This window comes from Macaca mulatta, chromosome 11, assembly GCF_049350105.2.
Source record: "Macaca mulatta isolate MMU2019108-1 chromosome 11, T2T-MMU8v2.0, whole genome shotgun sequence".
Lineage (NCBI taxonomy): Eukaryota > Metazoa > Chordata > Mammalia > Primates > Cercopithecidae > Macaca > Macaca mulatta.
This window is the reverse complement of record NC_133416.1, coordinates 85,198,988-85,220,715: the sequence shown is the minus strand read 5'-3', so window position 1 is coordinate 85,220,715 and position 21,728 is coordinate 85,198,988. Positions and strand designations below refer to the sequence as shown.

Below are 21,728 nucleotides of genomic sequence, written 5' to 3'. Positions count from 1 at the left end.
CACAAAGATACTCTTTGAGAAGAGCAATCCCAAGACACATAATTGTCAGATTCACCAAAGTTGAAATGAAAGAAACAACATTAAGGGCAGCCAGAGAGAAAGGTTAGTTACCCACAAAGGGAAGCCCATCAGACTAACAGTGGATCTCTCTGCAGAAACCCAACAAGCCAGAGAGAGTGGGGGCCAATATTCAACGTTCTTCTTTTTTTTTTTTTTTTTTTTTTTGAGACAGAGTCTTGCTCTGTCACCCAAGCTGGAGTGCAGTGGCACAATCTCGGTTCACTGCAAGCTCCACCTCCTGGGTTCACACCATTCTCCTGCCTCAGCCTTCTGAGTAGCTGGGACTACAGGCGACAACCCCCAGGCCCGGCTAATTTTTTGTATTTTTAGTACAGACGGGATTTCACCGTGTTGGCCAGGATGGCCTTGATCTCCTGACCTTGTGATCCACCGGCCTCGGCCTACCAAAGTGCTGGGATTACAGGCGTGAGCCACCACACCCAGCCTCAACATTCTTAAAGAAAAGAATTTTCAACCCAGAATTTCATATCCAGCCAAACTAAGCTTCATAAGATTCACGTGCAAAGACTCACATAGGCTCAAAATAAAGGGATGGAGGAATATTTACCAAGCAAATGGGAAGCAAATAAAAGCAGGGATTACAATTCTAGACTTTGATAAAACAGACTTTTTATCTGTTTTAAATACAAAAAAAGACAAAGAAGGTCATTGCATAATGGTAAAGGGATCAACGCAAGAAGAAGAGCTAACTATCCTAAATGTATATGCATCCAAAACAGAAGCACCCAGATTAATAAAGCAAGCTCTTAGAGACCTACAGAGACTTAGACTCCCACACAATAATAGTGGGAGACTTTAACACTCCATTGTCAATATGAGACTGATCAACGAGACAGAAAATTAACAAAGATATTCAGGACTTAAACTCAGCTCTGGACCAAGTGGACCTAATAGACATCCACAGAACTCTCCACCCCAAATAAACAGAATATACATTCTTCTCAGCATCACATCACACTTATTCTAAAACTGATCACAGAATTGGAAGTAAAACACTCCTCAGCAAATGCAAAAGAACGGAAATCCTAGCAAATACTCTCTCAGACCACAGTGCAATCAAATTAGAACTCAAGGTTAAGAAACTCACTTGAAACTGTACAACTACATAGAAACTGAACAACCTGCTCCTGAATGACCACCGGGTAAATGAAGAAATTAAGGCAGAAAGCAATAAGTTCTTTGAAACCAATGAGAATAAAGAAACAAATACCAGAATGTCTGGGACACAGCTAAAGCTGTGTGTAGAGGGAAATTTGTAGCACTAACTGCCCACAGGAGAAAGCAGGAAATATCCAAAAATCAGCACCCTAACATCACAATTAAAAGAACTAGAGAAGCAAAAGCAAACACATTCAAAAGCTAGCAGAAAACAAGAAATAACTAAGATCAGAGCAGAACTGAAGGAGAGAGACACAAAAACCCTTCAAAAAAATCAGTGAATCCAGAGCTGGCTTTTGAAAAGATTAACAAAATAGATAGACTGCTAGACAGACTAATAAAGAAGAAAATAGAGAAGAATGAAATAGATGTAATAAAAGATGATAAAGGAGATATCACCACTGATCCCACAGAAACGCAAACTACCATCAAAGAATACTATAAACACTACTATGCACACAAACTAGAAAATCCAGAAGAAATGGATAAATTCCTGGACACATACACCCTCCCAAGACTAAACCAGTAAGAAGTCAAATCCCTGAACAGACCAATAACAAGTTCTGAAATTGAGACAGTAATTAATAGCCTACCAACCAAAAAAAGCCCAGGACCAGACGGATTACAGCTGAATTCTACCAGAGCTACAAAGAGGAGCTGGTACCATTCCTTCTAAAACTAGTCCAATCAATAGAAAAAGAGGGACACCTCCCTAACTCATTTTATGAGGCCAGCATCATCCTGATACCAAAACCTGGCAGAGACACACACATACACAAAAAGAAAAATTCAGGCCAATATCCCTGATGAATATCGATGCAAAAATCCTCAATGAAATACTGGCAAACTGAATCCAGTAACACATCAAAAAGCTTATCCACTGGCCAGTGCGGTAACTCACAGCTGTAATCCCAGCACTTTGGGAGGCTGAGTGGGGCAGATCACGAGGTCGGGAGTTCAAGACAATCCTGGCCAACATGGAGAAACCCCGTCTCTACTAAAAATACAAAATTAGCTGGGTACAGTGTCATGCACCTGCAGTCCCAGCTACTCGGGAGGCTGAGGCAGGAGAATTGCTTGTACCTAGGAAGCGGAGGTTGCAGTGAGCCAAGATCATGCCTGTGTGATGGAACAAGACTCCATCTCAAAAAAAAAAGAAAAAAAAGAAAAAAAAGCTTATCCACTATGATCAAGTTGGCTTCATCGCTGGGATGCAAGGCTGGTTCAACGTATGCAAATCAATAAACATAATGCATCACATAAACAGAACCAATTGCAAAAACCACATGATTATCTCAATAGATGTAGAAAAGGCCTTTGATAAAATTCAACACCCCTTCATGCTAAGAACTCTCAATTACTAGGTATTGATGGAACGTATCTCAAAATAACAAGGGATATTTATGACAGACCCACAGCCAATATCATACTGAATGGACAAAAGCTGGAAGCATTCCCTTTGAAAACCTGCACAAGACAAGGATGCCCTCCCTCACTATTCCTATTCAACATAGTATTGGAAGTTCTGGCAAGGGTAATCAGGCAAGAGAAAGAAATAAAGGGTATTCAAATAGGAAGACAGGAAGTCATATTGTCTCTGTTTGCAGATGTCATGATTTTATACTTACAAAACCCCATCTTCTCAGCCAAAAACTCCTTAAGCTGATAAGCAAACTCAGCAAAGTCTCAGGATACAAAATCAATGTGCAAAAATCACAAGCATTCCTATACACGAATAATAGACAAACAAACAGACAAATGAGTGAATTCCCATTCACAACTGCTACAAAGATAATAAAATACCTAGAAATACAAAAGGTATGTGAAGGACCTCTTCAGAAAGAACTACAAAACACAGCTCAAGGAAATAAGAGAGGACACAAACAAATGGAAAGACATTCCATGCTCATGGATAGGAAGAATCAATATCACAAAAATGGCCATACTGCCCAAAGTAATTTAGAGATTCAATGCTATCCCCGTCAAGCTACCAGTAACTTTCTTCATAGAGTTAGAAAAAACTACTTTAAATTTCATTTGGAACCAAAAAAGAGCCTGTATAGCCAAGATAATCCTAAAGGAAAAGAAGAAAGCTGGAAGCATCATGCTACCTGACTTCAAACTATACTCCAAGGCCACAGTAACCAAAACAGCATGGTACTGGTACAAAAACAGATATATAGACCAATGAAACAGAACAGAGGCCTCAGAAATAACACCACACATCTACAACCATCTGGTCTTTGACAAACCTGACACACACAAGCAATGGGGAAAGGATTCCCTATTCAATAATGGTGCTGGGAAAACTGGTTAGCCATGTGCAAATAACTGAAACTGGATCGCTTCCTTACACTTTATACAAAAATTAACTCAAGATGGATTAAGGACTTAAACCTAAGACCTAAAACCATGAAAACCCTAGAAGAAAACCTAGGCAATACCATTCAGGACATACTCATGGGCAAAGACTTCATGACTAAAACACCAAAAGCAATGGCAACAAAAGCCAAAATTGACATATGGGACCTAATTAAACTAAGGAGCTTCTGCACAGCAAAAGAAACTATCATCAGAGTGAACAGGCAACCTACAGAATAGGAGACAATTTTTGCAATCTATCCATCTGACAGAGCTAATATCCAGAATCTACAAGGAATTTAAACAAAATTACAAGAAAAAAACAACCCCATCAAAAAGTGGGTGAAGTATATGAACAGACACTTCTCAAAAGAAGACATTTATGCAGCCAACAAACATATGAAAGAAAGCTCATCATTACTTGTCATTAGAGAAATGCAAATCAAAACCACAATGAGATACCATCTCACACTGGTTATAATGGTGATCATTAAAAAGTCAAGAAACAACAGATGCCAGAGAGGATGTGGAGAAATAGGAATGCCTTTACACTGTTGGTGGGAGTATATATTAGTTCAGTCACTGTGGAAGACAGTGTGGCAATTCCTCAAGGATCTAGAACCAGAAATACCATTTGATCCAGCAATCCCATTAATGAGTATATAACCAAAGGACTACAAATCATTCTACTATAAAGACACATGCACACGTATGTTTATTGCAGCACTGTTCACAATAGCAAAGACTTGGAACTAACCGAAATGCCCATCAAAGATAGACTGCATAAAGAAAATGTGGCACATATACACCATGGAATACTATGCAGCCATAAAAATGGATGAGTTCATGTCCTTTGCAGGGACATGGATGAAGCTAGAAAGCCTGTTGGTGAGTGGGGGGCCAAGGGGAGGGATAGCATTAGGAGAAACACCTAATGTAGATGATGGGTTGATGGGTGCAGCAAACCACCATGGCATGTATCTATCTATGTAACATACCTGCACGTTCTGCACATGTACCCCAGAATAAAAAAAAAACTATGATCATTAGGATCCTAATTATTTCAAGGTGTTTCTAGGTGTACTCAGAATACTTGAGGTAAATTTGTCCTATGTAGAAAGTACACATTTGGAATCTGGGGAATAAAGTAGAAGCCTTTTATTTTTTTATTTTTATTTTCAGACAGAGTCTCACTCTGTTGCCCAGGCAGGAGTGCAGTGGCGCCATCTTCGATCACTGCACCCTCCACCTCTAGGGTTCAAGCGATCCCCCTGCTTCAGCCTCCCAAGTAGTTGATATCAGGCCCTCGCCTCTATGCCCGGTTAATTTTTGTATTTAGTAGAGTTGCGGTTTCACCAAGTTGGTCACGCTGCTCTTGAACTCCTGACCTCAAATGATCTGCCTGCCTTGGCATCCCAAAGTGCTGGGATTTCAGGTGTGAGCCACCATGCCCGGCCAAGGTCTTTTCTTATGGAAGCAAGAGCTTTTGAAGTCTTTCATTAGACTTATGGACAAAGACTGACAACATTGAATGGTTTTATTTTTAATTACTTCTCCAGTTTCTACAGTTCTACCAATGATACCAGAGCTCAAGTAAATTCCTAGGCATCTAAACCCAAAATGTTTGTATCTAATGAGCATGAAACAAATAGCTCTGCAAGTATGACTAATGCTGGCCTGATACAGTCACCACCTATCAACTAGGGGCAGAAGTGTCCTTAAGTCATTTTGTTTATAGTCATCCAATACTTCCCAAGCTAGTAGCCTTCTAAAGCCAGTGAGTCGAGGTAATAGGAAGAGCATGAAAAGAGAGTAGTCTAAGCACAATTTTTGTTGTGTTCAATTTGGACCAAAGAGGGTATCTAGTGATGGGCACTTTCGATAAAAGTGAAAACAGAAAGGAAGGAGGGAATTGGAATGGATACGTTAAGAGAAGGACAGGGAAGGAGAGGAGACAGAGAAAAAGGAAGTAGACGGGATGGCTGGGAAGAGAATGGAATGGAAAGAGGTTGGAAGAAAAAGAAAGGGAAGGAAAAGAAAAGCAAAAAATAGTATATATTAAATTACACTATGAAAATTGTCACATAGAGAAGTCAAGATGCATATTTATAATCTGTTTTAGGAATATAGCTAACTATTTAACCTGTTAATTTACTTCCTTAACATTCAGGCCAGATTTTTAAAAATCTATAACAAATGTGCCCCTTTAACACTTATCATCACAATCATACAGTTGGTGGGGATTTCCGAGATTGTCTTGCCTTAGCTCTTGGCCATAGCATTCATCTGTCTCACGTGGGACAAGGTCATCTGCCTCTGCCTGAAAACTCCAACATTGGAAAGGCCTCCACCTCACCAGTAAGAGATGGTTCCTTCCAGTAGCAGTCAAAATGTAAAACATTTATGGGGGATAAGCAATAATTTGTCTCCCTTAAACTTTCACCCAGTGGTTCCAGTGCATCTGAAACCAAATGAACAAATTTACAATATCTTTACCAAGGCAGCCACTCAAATATTGCAGGACAACTGCTAATTCCTTTACTAGATTTTCCAGGCAAACATTACTACTTTGTTCATTATTCCTCACTTTGGGTGGTTGCCAAAACAGCCACCATTGTGCTGCCAGCCTGTAAATTTCTTTCCTTGAATTTATAAATCATTTGAACAATTAAAGTATACTTAATAAGAACATCATTATTTCAAACATAAAGTACTGAGAAACTTTGCTGAAGCAAATCTTTTTAAAGAATAATAAAACACATGTTGGGATCTCATGCACATGACAAACTTTCTCTACACTAATTAAATTAACACAATCACTAATCCTATAGCTTAACACTATTCTTTTAGCACTCAGAATTGTTAATAACCCTTGAGACTGATCATATTCTTCCTGGAAATTCTTCCCATATTTCTCCTCATACATATAATACAGGGTATTTCAGAAATGGCTATAAAGAAGTCTACCTTTCACTTCCAAATAATCTGATAGAACTATGAAGAAAAAGAAGAGTTTTGTAGAGAAAATCTTACAGACTGCAAATAAAATTATTACAGTCAAGGAAGAGACATGCAAAGAAGAAATTAATGCAAACCTGGTCAAAATAAGTGAAGGGGACAAAACTGGAGAAGCACTAAACCCAAGATTCAATATGAAAGATTTCATACAGTTATTGACATCATAGATTGTAGGTAAAAGACAAAAAGTCATGAAAGGAGTATGTTGAGATGACCTTTTTTTATTTTCGTGGGGGGAGGTACAAGTAATTGACCTCACACAGATTCCTAGAACTCATCATTACATGTTCCTATCCCTTCCTCCTTCCCCTAGGAAAACTTTTAAGTTGTAATCCAGCTGCATCTCAATCACTTGCCAACTGGAATATTAAAATTAATATCTCAATTATATTCCATCTTTTTATATTAATTTTAAGAATGTTGTATTTTTAGACACGTCATTTCACTAAATATATTTTCACAACTACTTCATCTCCTTTTCAATTTCTTTTTTCCAATCCAACAGGTATCTTAGATCCTTGGATTCTTCTAACTGAATTCATTGTTTATCTGGTTTCTCTCATGTTTTAGAACCACAGCCTCCCTCATTCCTTAGGTTTTTTTTATTATGACATTCACTTATGACATTGCCCTCCTCATGACAGACAAATGGACCTTTTCTTCCCAACACTTATTGAGCTAAACATAACTGCTGGCTTATTCATGTCACGAAAGATAATAACAAAAGCAGAATTTATTGCAGTAAATGTTTTCAATGACCCACATAAGGCAAGATAAAACTAAATGTACTCACAAACCCCTAAGGACTGATTGCACAGCCTTAATTATCCTGTAAATTTGTATCTGAGTGAGGTCCAGAGGCTTTGGGGGAAAAACACAATTGCAAAGTCCAAATATAAAAGCAAAAATAAAATTAAATGCTTAGTAACAATAAAAGTTACCAGAAAAATGCACATGAGAAGTGTATTTAATCACAGTAATGTTGGGGGGACTCCTACTTGCATAATCTCAAAGTCAACCATTATTCCTGAAAGAGGCTTCCTATGTGTCAAACACAATGGAACGGCTTCCACACATTTTCCAGAATGGTATATTCTGAAATCAACTTGAGGTTTTAACATTGGTGCAAAGTGCTTTCTCACTGCTCATAAGGTGTTCTTTGAGTAGAGAAAAAAAATAACAGCATCCATTTGGTACTTCTACATTACTATTTGGTGGCAGAAAGACCATTTAATCTGTGATCCTGTTCTTAATTTTTAGGCTTTAATTATACACATTGTAATTAACACTGTCAGCATTGCCATCTTTTAATAGGAAATCAAATCTATATGAATAAACCGTATTCTCAGAGAATTTAGCCATCTACCCCATCCATATTACAGATGTTATATAGAGTACAGCTTCCTGATTTATTGTATGAAGTAACTCTAGTTTTGTGGATGGCCCTAGTAGTGATTTGGATGAAAATTTTTAAACTCCTCTGGTTAATCTTGACACTTTGGGGAAAAATAACAAAATGTGGCTAAAAGCTTTATAGTTACTTATAAAATACGCTCCTATACAGTTATAGGACAAATCTTCATCTGTCTAATTTAGGAGGATATCTAAGAGTAAAGAGTTAAACTCAAGGAACCCCACGTAAAAACTAACTTGGAAGAGGCCATTTTGAGTCGTAAGCAGAACCTATTGAAGCACGTGGCAGAAATTCTGAAATTCCTGTGTGCTGTGGGCGTAGATATATTCAACAACTTAACATGTATCATTATTTAGGGAATTGCATCAGAATGCTTCATTATCTGGAGATATGATTATTCATACCACAGCTATTTGAATAAACTTCCCCTTACTTTTTCACTTGCATTTTTGAATACTGGCATAAGTAGGAAAAAAAATACTGAAACAGAATAATCACATAAATACAATAAGCAGATGCTCTTGAAAAACCAAGGCATACCGGCTTCTTTTGAGAGGTTACCCTCTGACAAAAATACTCCAAGTTATTTATGCACAAAAAGGCACGTGTCATATATACACCCACCCACAGCATGCTATAATTTAACTGAGTAAGCATCAAATGCTGTCAGGGGACTGCACTCTGTTCATATCTTTGTAAATACTTATGAGATACCAAGAACAAGATAAATAATACCACTTCAAAAGCAAAAGAGGAATATTATCTGATTCTAGAGTTCCAAAGGATCCCAAAAAGAAAAGGCTTCATAAACATTAGACTTTCTCTTGCCTTTGTGCTGCACATAGCCCTTTATGAGAAGCAATTCATTATAGAAACCAGACAATGGTGCAAAAGTAAATCTTCGTGTTGCAGCACCTGGTGTATTCAGATTCAGAAATCACTATTCTGACCACTGTGGAAAGACTACTCTTTTAAAACCAAACTGATATGAAAAATTGAACAATATTTGCCTCTGCTGTCTCTCTAAGCTTTCTTCTTCTAAAGCTGGTTTACTAAAAGAATCCAGCAAACCTCGTAAAACATCTTGTAACAGGAGGGTCTACAGTAAGAATAAAAACAAGCCTGCATTTAGCATTAGTTTCATGAATCAGAAACAAAGAGATCACTGTCCAGGTTTAATTCCTTTCCATTTAAGGAGCCCAATATGAAGTCCTTTGTGGAAATACACATTGACATAAAATATGATATGGCCAGTAATTTAATACTTATGGAAGAAGGGACTGCATGATGCAAATATATATTTCGGTAGAACAGTGGATTTAGAAATAACAATTAAAACGTTCACAGTTGACATTTAAAGTTTAGTCACAAACTATAGAATTACTTGACCTCTTCTTCTTTAGTTAATTAAAGAATATGCCAGAAGTTACTACTGAAACTCATGTTATCAAAAAGGCCTAGTTTCTAAAGTATGAAAACAGTTCATAGTCATCCATAGAGTAGCTTGAATACTTATAATGTGCACATGCAGAACTAGTTTTTGTCCAACACTGAAACAAAAAAGAAAAGAAAAAAGGTAGAAGGTAGCAGAGGCCCCTGCATTTCTGAAAGTGTCACTGCAATAAACAGGGCCTGTCACTGAGGTATAGAAGAAGCCTTCTATTCACGTAGCACGAAGGCAGCAGAAGAAACTTAACTCTACAGAAAATTTACCCAGGAGGCCCTTCATTATTCATCCCTTTTCTGTGATGAGGTCACCTTGAGGGAAGTTGAACAAACAGGCCCCTTTAATGATTAGGTGAACAACATGTTTGGAGTTTTAAAATGTTAACTTATTTATGGATGCCTAGAAGGTACTGGACACTAAGCGAGGCTAATAATGCCCATGGCAGATTTCTGGAATTTACTTTCTCCAAATGAACCTTACCAGTGGTGCTCATAGCTCAGTTTTACCAAAATAAAAATTAAAAAAAAATCATTTCAAGAAACAGGAATTAAAAGTGTAACTAAATATTTTTAAAAATCAGTCTAAAAAATGAAAGCTATTTGGCAAATGCAAATAATTTCATAAGAGACTATGAAATTTCTTAAAATCCCATACACACTTTTAGGAGCAAACTGGACTTACCTAATAAGTCAGTGTAAAGTGCCTGTTCCAGATCACCCAGCATGGTAAGGATGACGTCCTCATCCAGATGAGCCGTCCCTTCCCGCAAACAGCTTTCTCCCTCCTCTTCAGCCCAGCTTCTGCTGATGCTGCTTGGCTTGGAGGACACGTTTTCATCTTCGGACCTACTATCTTCATCACTCTCACCTTCTAAGCCTCTTCTTGTAGACAATTCCTCTAAGTCTTCACTGTCTGACTGGCTGCCCCCAGCAGGCAGGAGGTTCCAGGCTGAGCTGCTGGTGTGATACAGGGACTGCACAGACCGCGAGAGAAACCTGGACAGTGAGCGCCTCTCTGCATAGTTGGCTTCTCTCTGACTGGCCTTGGCAGCGTTTCCAAACCAGTTGGAAATGCGCACCGTGGGTCTCCTCTCCCCATCACTGGTGAGGGAAAGATTGGTCAGAGACTTTTGTTTCTGAAGGCAAGCTCCCTTTCTTCTTACTTCTTTGCTCCGGAACACAGAGAGTTGAGCAGGCCGCTGCATGATTCTTCCAGTGGCTCCTTCCTTTCAATTGGACTTCATATTGTCTTTTTACACTGTGATTGTAACTGATCCATTTGATTTTAATTATCACATGCACTTAAATAAAAGCTCAAGCTCACACATTCACAGATTCTAGAGATACGGTATATATAATTATTTGCCTACAATTTAGCTTGATACATCATTTTACTAAATCAGCAGTACTTACAAATATTTTGCTCGAATATATCTGAAGCAGAAAAGAGTTCACCAAAGACTCTCCTCCAGCTGAAAAGTAGTCCAGGAAGCCAACTACGTTTGCCAGTCTTCATCCAATCACATGTCTCAGCCGGAGGATGGGTCCACATTTCCCTCTATTGCTTCTGTGTTCCGAAACGCCAGGAGGTGAAGCACGAGCTGAGGTCTCTTGCTTTTTGCTTTTTTTTTCCCCCTGCCTTTCACCAGCCCTTAACTGACCTAGGTCTGTAACCCTTTACTCTAATGAGCTGACACAGTGCAGCAAGTACAGCCTCCCCATAGGAGCCCGGGAAGAGCAGGAATTAAGCACTGAAGCCCAGCCCTGCACGAGCCTCTCACATTTTAGTATTCCACCTGCATTCTCAGATCTATGGCTCTTCCTTGCTGCTGCAGTGGATGCTGCTGGCTGCCATGGCAGCAAACATCCTGCTAAATTAAAATAGAGGCACGGGAACGGCTGTCCAGCCTAGAATGCCACAGGTTTCAGAGCCAAGCCTGTATGAGATCTTCCAGTATTAACCTTATGCACATTTAAATGACTCTCAGCCACCTAATCTCAAACACGAACACACACTCACACCCTCACATACACAACATACACTCCCTGATGCCGAGAATGACAGACTAATTCTCTGTAGCTGCAGGCAGCTGAAGCAGGCAGATCTCCCTTCTGAATGTTGGGATTTGTGCTGTAAAAGCACAAATCAAATTCAAGAGTGTAAAGGACCTAAAAAATGAAGCATGACACTCTCCACCCGCCAGGAGATAATGCTTTAAAGGGAAAGACTTCCCTTATCTTTAAAAGAACAAAGTCAAAGGCTTTTTATTTTGAATCCTAAAATCCTAATGTGATGATAAAAATAAAGATTCCTTCAGCCTTTTGGTAAAAACAAAAAGGAAAGAAAAAGAAAAAAAAAAACTCAGAAGGGTTTTCCCTTGATATTTTGACTCAAAGAATAAAATTGAAAGTTTATGGTCAAGTGTGTGGAACATAATAACGTCACAGATAACACAAAATGCACATTATGTCTTTTGATATTGCATTTTTCCAGGTCTATTTCATAAGACTATCACAGCATAATCAGCTCTTATTTTTTAATGTTTTCATAAAAACAGAAAGCCTAAAGATAATTTTCTTGTATTTACCTTGTACTGATATGTACACTACACCATCACAAAATTCTGATTTTAGGACAACTTTAAAAAACAGATATATAGTATAGCAGAAATCATGGGTACCATTGACAGTTAAGAAGAAGACTATTAACTTTTTAGGATTTAACTTCTGAAGATTTTCTGCTCACAACAAGAAAAATAGGGATTTCTCCTTTATCAAATGAGGGAAAGTGGAGAAATATGCAGAAATATTATCTTCATCATTTTCAGAGCTAATGTGGCAAAATTAATTGTGATTTTCTACCTCCTATTGCCAATCTCAACTAGAGGAAATACCCAATCTCTTATCTATATATATATTAGCATTATAATATGCATTGCCTATAACTTTACACATAATAACTACTGACTTTGCAAAAGTTAATTATTCCTTATGCCCCACCTTTCAAGGTAGATCAGACTTAGATCCCTTTTATAGATATGCAAAAGGAAATTAGATGGAAAGAAGAGCAATTATTTGTGACAGAATTTTGCAATAAAGAAATCTGAGCATTATTGATACTCATTCTCAGTTCTATACTTTTAAAATACTAATTGTGTTTATATAAAATGTGCCAAATAAAATGAGAGTACAAATGTCAGATAATTGAAACTGACAGTTATGCTTCCAAAAACAATTTTGTAAAGTATTTTTTAGAAAACCAAAATGACACTCCCCTTAGAATTCCTAAGCAGAAATTTGTTTTCCTTCAATTTGAGTTATTGTGACTCAGTGAATTTCCAAGTCCTGAGACCATAGTGAAATTTGTTCAAATTATGAAATTTCAATGTATTTAACATTTATTACACTAGTATACATGCTAATATACCATAAAGCCTTACAGATTCACAAAAAATGCAATTCTAATGCTTTACGTATCAAAAGAGCTAACCTTATTCATCTGTAAATGAAAGCAATATTTATGCCCTTTCCTTATTCAAGACTGCTCATATATACACAAATCAGTTTAAAACTGTGGTTCTCAAGCTTCATATGTTCAGAACCACTTGGAGAGTTTATTAAAACACAGTTTGCTGTGCCCTAGCCACATAACTGCTCATTCATTGGGACTGGGAGGGTCCTGGGACTTTGTATATCTAACATATTTCCAGATACTGCTTGCTCTGAAAATCCCCTTTGAGAACTACTATGCTGAGATTAGTGGTTTTCAGCTGGCGATGGTTTTCCCCCAAGGGACGTTTGGAAATATCCGGAAACATTTTTCTTTATCACAACTGTGGATGTGGTGGTGACATCTAAGGGGAAGTGGCCAATGATGCTGCTAAACATCCTACAATGACAAAACAGCCCCAAGCAAAAAAAGAATTATGCATTTTATAACGTCAATAGTGCCAAAGTTGAGAAATCCTGCCTTAGATTGTTATATTGCATTTACAAATGGTTTAGAAACTTTAGTGGCATTTAAAACAAAGATGTACTTTTGCTGACATTAATGTCCACTCTGTGTTTGTTACAACTCTCTCTCAGGTGTCCTTTATTCTATAACCATGCTGAAAGAGCAGTCCTAGCCTGGGACGTGTTGATTTTATGACCAAAGGAAAAGAGAGGTGAGAGATCCAAGCAATGGCTCTCAAGTTGCTGCTCAGGAACAGCCCATGTCATTTTTCCACTTGTACTTCATTTGTCAAATTAAATCACATGGTTCTTCCTGATTCAATGAGACAGGAAATTTAATCCTTCTGGAGGTGTAAACCCTGGAAAGGATGGGCTCAGTCCAATGGAGCCAGCAAGGAGGAGATTGTAGAGAGGGCTTATCCAAAGGGGGTTTCTGTCTGTTTCTTTGTTTAAAGACATTGTTATTAACTTGTGGTTATAGCAGGTTTGTCCCAGAACTACATCAGTCCACATTTACCCTGAGCAACAGTGGGGAACCCACTTATTCCTTCTCTGGAGACAGCCATCCTGCTTGCCTTGGGTGTACATTCATATATGGATGTTTTTATATTTGTTTGTATTCACACATATAAATGTATGTTATACAAGGAGGAGGAGGAAGTCACAGTGCAAAGGAGACAAATACGCCCAGTCAGTAGGAAAAATGTGAATCATTCTAATTACGCCAAGACCTAAAATAAGTTATAGCCATTATCATGTGCTAGAAAGGAGTGCTTTTCAGCTCTTTAGTAAACATAATTATAATGTGGCTATTTAAGTAAAATACCTAAACTGATTTGAATTATCTGAGCTTGATCTTCTTGATCTTTATAAACACACACACACACACAAAAGCAATTTCAGTGATCGTTTACAGAGACTGCAAATGTCAGATATTTCCCATTTTTAATGCAAAGTCTGGTAGTCAGTAAAAGCATGTGTAACCATTCGCTTATCCTTCTGTTTAACCTACATTCTTCTATTTCTAAAATGGTTTCCTGAATTCATCCAATAATTTTAATATTACTTTTTTACAAATGACATGTCAGCTTTATTGATATTGAGCCAGTCCAGCATCTATGAACATTTTTTAGTTGAATATAAATTCCAGATAAAGGTTAAGAAGTGAATTAAACAAATGTTATACATGTTGGTGGATAGTCTTATGCAAAAAAAGGGCAAATGTGAATCTACAGAAAAAAAAAATTGAAAAACTTTCTTGAGTACCAGTGGGATGAAAATTTGGGCTAGCTTTACATTTGGCACAATCTCTTGGCAGATGATGAAAGGGATGGCCTCTGAAGACAAATTCTTTGTGTCAATGAATGTGAGAATAAAACGCAAGCCAAAGCAGTAAAATCTGCACCATTAATTCAGGCAGCATTGTAATACTGAGGTCATGATTTGAATCTTAGAGGAAAGGCAGGAAGCAATAAGCTACTTCTTCAATGGCACAAATTATATAATACATTTCGCCTGACTATAGTAATTATTGGAGCTACTATCATCAGATTGGGTAAATATAACTAGGTTTCCTCACAAAGAATATCATAAGCAAAAGCAAATTTAAGTGATGTACTTAAAAATTTTGCAGAGATACACTGAAGTCTTATGAAGAATATTCAAATTCAAAAAGTCATTTATCCAGTATTCTACTTATTGAGTGTCACGCATTTCTGATGCTTATCTTCAAACCATAATTTATTACCTTTTTAAACTTTCATTGCCATTTAATGATGAAGACAATGTTTTTGTAATGTCAATTGAGTTACTGCATTGGTGAAAATTTAAACAGCTAAGCTCTCCAACTAACTTAGCAAATCCCTCTAACACATCTGCATTGCAGTGTGAACCATTCAAGTTTGCTCCTTAATAGTATGGCAAATCTTTACATGTCATACATCTTGTGGGTCATGCAATAGGGATGATTTTCACATTTGTGTAAGCACAAAAAGATTTTTTTTCTGGGTTACATAACTCAAAAGCAGAGGAGAAATAGTTTCAGACGTGGATTTTTCAGGGGCTCAGTCATTTCCAACAATGACCTTGAATTTGGTCTCTCCTGATTTAGGTTCTGTTTCCTCTATGTTTGATCATTTGAGGGTGGAGGTCACTGTAAGCAGGTCTAAGCTTTTCTTTTATTAGTTTTAGGTATAGTGGAAAAAGAGACCACCTCTTTTATAACAACCTCAGGAAAAGTCCTGAGATTGAGTCTTATTTGTTCTGATCAAACTGGATTGGGTCACACATCCAGTCCTCAAACAGTCACTGCAGTCAATGAATAGATTGTTCTCATTGGCTCCACTTACTTCAATTTCAGTTAGATCACAAGAGCAGAGAATGATCCCCAAAGAAAATCAAGACGCTGTTATCAGAAGATGGGGCAACGGATACCAGACACACAAAACTACACCAGGACTTCCTGGTAGGCTTAATATAGAGCCAACAGAGCTGAAACTATAGAACTCCTAATTCACCTAAGCCTCTTTCTAGACTCTGTACATTTTATTTTCTGTATTATTTTCAGGCCTCTGAACATTATACAGACTTCATAAATTTATAAAGCCTGCATCTTGCCCTGCCAAGACTAACTTCATCAGAATTTTATATCACGAAGGCCACTTCACTTGGGGAGCAGAATTACTCCTCACTGAGGCCCCTACAGCAACCACGAGCAATAAAAGTTCAACAATAAAAATAGTGTTGAAGCTTAGGATTACAGAAAATCAGAGAACTACAGAACCTCAGTGAGTTTAGGAGAAATGCCCAATTTTACAAAAAGAAACTAATAAAAAGAACAAGTTAAGAAGAATTTCTTTCAAATTATTTTCATGAAGTTGTTTCTTCCTGGAACGTTATTCTGCAATTTCATTATTCATTAGAATTCAACAATATACATGTCTGATCTTCTTTTAAGCTCTGCATGACTCTTTACAGCTAAGATAGTTGTTTCCATGTGCCTATTTATTCATTTACTTGTGGTGTTAAATTTTATCTATTTGTTTCTTACTTTTTCAAAGAAGAGCTCACTTGTTAGTCACATTTGTTTTCCCAAATTTTGAGATGCCTGGCATGTGTAACATACTAGGTGATAATTACTGAAAAGACTGATGGAAGAATAACACCATATCTCACAACAATCTTCTGAGTTTATTAAGCATCATCATAGTCATCACACAGAAAAGGGAACCAAGGAGCAATTTGCAGGGCAGAGGCCAAATAATTGCTAAATAATCACAGTGCCAAGGCCAAAATACATTTTTTCCAATTCCTAGAACATTTCTCTTTCCACATTTCAAACAATCTTGGAAGTGTATTCTGCGGGCCAGTCTGAGCTAGAACCTGGCAATAAATTCAGGTGCTTATGTGCTTTCTGGTTTCACTAGCATCCAGAACTCAGAAAGAGGAGACTATAGAACTCCTCTACAGTTCTATAGAACTATAGAACTATGAGAAAGGGATGGAGATTCTGAGAAAGAGAGTTGTCATTAATATAGAAAACATCTCATGAGCTTTAGAATTCTGATAGGTTCATTCTTTTATAGGGTTATTCTATTACAGGTTTAATATCTCTTATCAGAAATGATTGGAACAACAAGTGTTTTGCATGTTGAATTTTTTCAGATTTTGGAATATTTGCCTATACATAATGAGATATCTTGGGGATGGGACCCGAGTCACATATGTTTCATATACATCATATACACATAGCCTGAAGGTAATTCAATACATTTTTTAAAAAATATTTTGCGTGAAACAAAGTTTGTGTGCATTGAACCATCAGAAATCAAAGGTGTCTCTATCTCAGTCACCTAAGTGGACAATCTGTGGTTTGTGGCATCACCATCATTCCTGACTGAATTTATATGCTACTAATAAGCAATTATTTTATTGCAATTATTTATACGTAAGTAATTACCAGTAAAAAATATGACATGGTTTGAATGCAGTGAAAACATAATGTGTTCAAAGTCACTAAGAAGCACAGTAGCATTGCCAGAATACCTGTATCAGCTATGAAACAACAGCAACCACAAACAACCACAGGCTTTCCATCTCTACATTCAATGCTGTGTTTGGATTAAGAGGTTACTGTACACTGTATTTTTTTTTTTAGGTGAGAAGAAACATCAGAAGCAGTTGAGGGACTGGGAAGTGGGCCCCCTAGGGGTGAGGCGGCATTCTGCTGGGTAGCTTTTTAAAATGTTTCTCCCAGAGTCATCTGCCTCATTAACAACAGTTTTTGTCTTAGAAAGCTCTCTGATTTTTATCAACTGGCATAATTTATTGTTCTGTAATGAATGTACACTGCTCTAGTTCTTCACTAAGATCATCATGCATTTCCATCATGTCTCTGGCACTTTTTCTTCAGTGTTAACATTGTTATCTTCGTCATTACTATTATCACAGTCACCTGAATTCAGTACCATTTTGGCTATGTCATCAATGTTCACTGAATGAACAACTGGAGCCTCATTGTCAATGTTAAAAATTTCTTTGATATCCACTTTTTCCAGCCCACTAATAGACTCTGAAAGTATTTTTTTTTTTTTTTTTTTGGAATAGGTAGGGTCAGACATCATTGTTTTTCTCATTTGACATATGGAATCCTTCAAAGTCACCACCTGGTTCAGCATCATCACTGAACAAAGATGCAGACTAGAGGTTGTGCCAGGCAGGTACAACCATGTATTTAGTCACTGAATTCCAAGGATTGACAACAGCATATATGACATCCTTCATGCTAAACTCCTTTTGAAAATCACCCACACATATACCTCTGTTCACTACTGCTGGCATGCTATTTAAGGAAGTGTTTTTATATTTATTCTTTATCAATTGAAGGATAACCTGGTCACTTGGCTAGATTAACAAGTCACATTTTGGGGAAAGTACATGGCATAAGCATTGTTTTTGATAATAATTTCAGCTAGACAATGAGTAGAATAAATATAATCAAATAAATTCTTGCAGTCATTCAGTCCAGCTTCCTGAAAGTGAGCAAGAATTGCTGTCACAAAATGTTTATAAAACCAATCAGAAAATATGTCATTGGTGATCCAAGCCTTTTTGTTAGCATAATAATAAACTGGTAAGAAATTCACTCCCTGAAAACAGCAAGGACGCAAGCTTTTGGTTATCACAAGTTTTCACGTATGGGTTCCCGCTGTATAAGTACATCCAATCTCAGTTATTCTGTCCTTGGCATCCTTACTTCCTGTAGGGCCTGTCTTGTCTTCTGTGTCAGTATCTTTCTGAGGCATCAAAATGTGTGTTGTTTCGGCATCAAAGATTTGTTCCAGAGTCAGATTTCCATCAGCAATGATCTTGGCCAACTAGTCAATGTATGTCTTCACTATTTATTACCACAAATCTTAAAAAATTTAATGCCATATCTTTTCTTAAATTTCTACAACAAGCCTATTGAATATTTAGTTCCCTTCGATCGCCAGTTCACTGTGAAAGATCTTTGCTTATTTAACCTTCAGCATACCATTAAGTGGCATATGTACACCGTCACACTGATGGATCCACTCTTTCAATACACAATTGAGATCTTCATTTTTAGCTTTATGCAGTATTTTTCTATTTTTCATTAACTTCTGTTCATCACTTTCAATGGAGACCTTTAACAATTTATCCTTTGGTGTCTTCAGGTCATATATGGTGGTCATTCCAACACCATACTCTTCTGTAAGATGTTTCCCACTTACACCACAGTCTAGTTTCTCCAACAGCTTGACTTTCTGTGCTATAAACAAACATAAACGCTTCCTTTTATTCTTATCACTGTTACCCATAGGGGTATCTTCAGGCCTTTTTGACATTTTCAACAGTATCTTTATGCCACAGAATGAAAAATAAGCAAAAAAACAAAAACAAAAGAAAAACCACAGTGTAATGCGTATAGGTCTTGGCCCAATGTGGGACACTGTGGGGAACCTGCCATTGGCATGTCCACTCTGCACACATGCCATTGTATTATCCTTTGTGGGTATGCTTGCATGCGGGAATCTAGGTGTGCATGGAAAAGATACATAGTGGCTAAAGGGGGCTGGGAGACTCTGTTTTCCCCTGAGAATGCTGAATAAACTGTGTTGTGCACCTGCATTTTGACCGCAATTTGTCACAGGAGATCAGGTTTGGAATTTTCCACTCGCGGCATTATGTCAGCACACAAAAATTTATGAATTTGGGATCTTTTGAATTTTGGATTTTTAAATTATGGATGTTCAACCTGTGTTACAAATTTATCCTTCTTTTCTCCATGCCCCTACTTTTTTTTTTTTGAGACAAGGTATTGCTCTGTCACCCAGGCTTGAGTGCAGTGGCATGATCGTGGCTCCTGCAGCGTGGAACTCCTGAGCTTAAGCAAACTTCTCTCCTCAGCCTCCTGAGTAGATTGAACTAGACACATGCTATACACCACTATGGCTGGATAATTTGATTTTTTTTTTTTTTTTTTTTTTTTTTTTGTAGAGGCAGGGTCTCACTATGTTGTCCAGGCTGGTCTTGAACTCCTGGCTTCAAGCAGTCGTCCTGCCTTGGTCTCCTAAAATGCTACTATTCCAGGTATGAGACACCATCCCTGGCCTTCTTCCATTTTATAATGTGCTGTTTTAAAATCCCAGATCAACAGGGAGGGCTTCTGAACTGTAACATTACTTGTGTAGAATGACTAAACATTTTCTTCCTTATATTCTTTGATTATTCAGTGATGGCATAATCAAAAGTAAAATTTTATTTTCCATTTATATCAACTCCTTCTGTATAGTATAATTGATCATAAGTTCACTGTGATTATTTCCTGAGTGCCTTCCAAAGCCAAAGACATAATTCCTATCTTTTCTGTTTATTGTTTTCATCTGAAAATTATTATGTTCCTTTTTTAGTGTAGTTCTCATTTTAATGCTATATCCATTATATTAATTTCATTTTACATGCATTTATTGAGTGCTACCTATGTACTAACCATCCATTGGTGATGCCACTTAATAGACAAAAGTGGAAAAAAGGAGAATTGGCAAATTCTGGATATATTTTAAAAATGCAATTATTCTAAGCTATCTTAGTACCTTATTTCTCATAGTTAGTTAGATATTGTGTCATCTAAATTTTTTCAGTTTCTGGATTTCTGAGAAAAGTAACAAGAGTTCAAATACTGAGAAATATCCCCAAAAGTTGATTTATAAACACCATTTGTCTCTGAGTACAAATAGAAAACAATACTTCTGGAGCCAACAAGATATTATAATGAATAGACTATCAGGGCATCAGGTGTGAGGCATTAAAAAGGAGTCATGAATAAGTCTAAGGTTTCAGGCTTGAGCAACTGGAAGGATGAAATTCTTATTAATGAAAATGGAGAAGACTTGGGTAAAGAATTTTTCAGGGGTACAATTTTATAGGTTAATATCAGAGGTTCAGTTTGGGATACACTATGTTTGAAGTGTCTATGAGATATTCAAGTGGAAAGATTGTGTTGGCATTTGGATATTTGAGTCCAGAGTTCGGGGAGAGAACTAGAGCAGACAGAGACATTTGTAAGCCACCAGAATATAGATGAAACTTAAAGCCATGAGATAATATTGATATTAAATCACCAAGGGAGCATTTATAGCTAGAGAAACCTAGAAGCAGAGACCTGGATCATTTAAACCATAAGAAATCATCAAGAAACAAGTGTAACTAGAAGAGGAGACCAAGAAGGAAAAGTAAGGTTTGAGGAAAACTAAGGGGATATATGACCCTGAAAATCAAGTAACTTAGTCCATTTGTGATGCTGTAAAGGATTATCTGAAGGTGGGTAATTTATGAAGAAAAGAGGTTTATTTGGCTCACTGGTCTTTAGGCTGTACAAGAAGCTGCTCCTAGCAACTGCTTCTGGTGAGGACTTCAGACTGCTTCCACTCACAGTGAAAGGCAAAGGGGAGCTGTTGTGCACAGATCATATGGTGAGAGCATAAACAAGAGAAAGTGGAAGTGCCAGGTGACTTTCAACAATCAGTTCATGTGGGACCTAGCAGTGAAAATGCACCCACTCCCTGGAGAATGGCACCGCGCCATTCATGAGGGGTCTGCTCCTGGGATCCAAACACTTCCCATGAGGCCCCACCTCCAACACTGGGGATCAAACTTCTTTTTTCTTTCTTTTTTTTCTTTTGAGATGGAGTCTAGCTCTGTCGCCCAGACTGGAGTGCAGTGGTGTGATCTCCACTGCAACCTCCTCCTCCCAGGTTTAAGCGATTCTCCTGCC

The 21,728-nt window shown here is 37.5% G+C and overlaps 1 protein-coding gene across 4 annotated transcripts in view; it reads right to left on the bottom strand.

Moving 5' to 3' along the window:
* The window catches only part of NAV3 (neuron navigator 3), a 385,886-nt gene that overhangs the window by 161,736 nt on the left and 202,422 nt on the right, over positions 1-21,728 (bottom strand). The window contains exon 1 of one of the 4 annotated variants that reach the window (XM_077953207.1): positions 10,161-11,640. The exons of the other annotated variants lie outside the window; for them this stretch is intronic. Within the exon in view, the coding sequence (XP_077809333.1) occupies positions 10,161-10,683 (523 nt within the window). The 5' untranslated portion in view covers positions 10,684-11,640. Of the gene's footprint in view, positions 1-10,160; positions 11,641-21,728 lie in introns of those variants that run through there. 4 annotated transcript variants of the gene reach the window in all.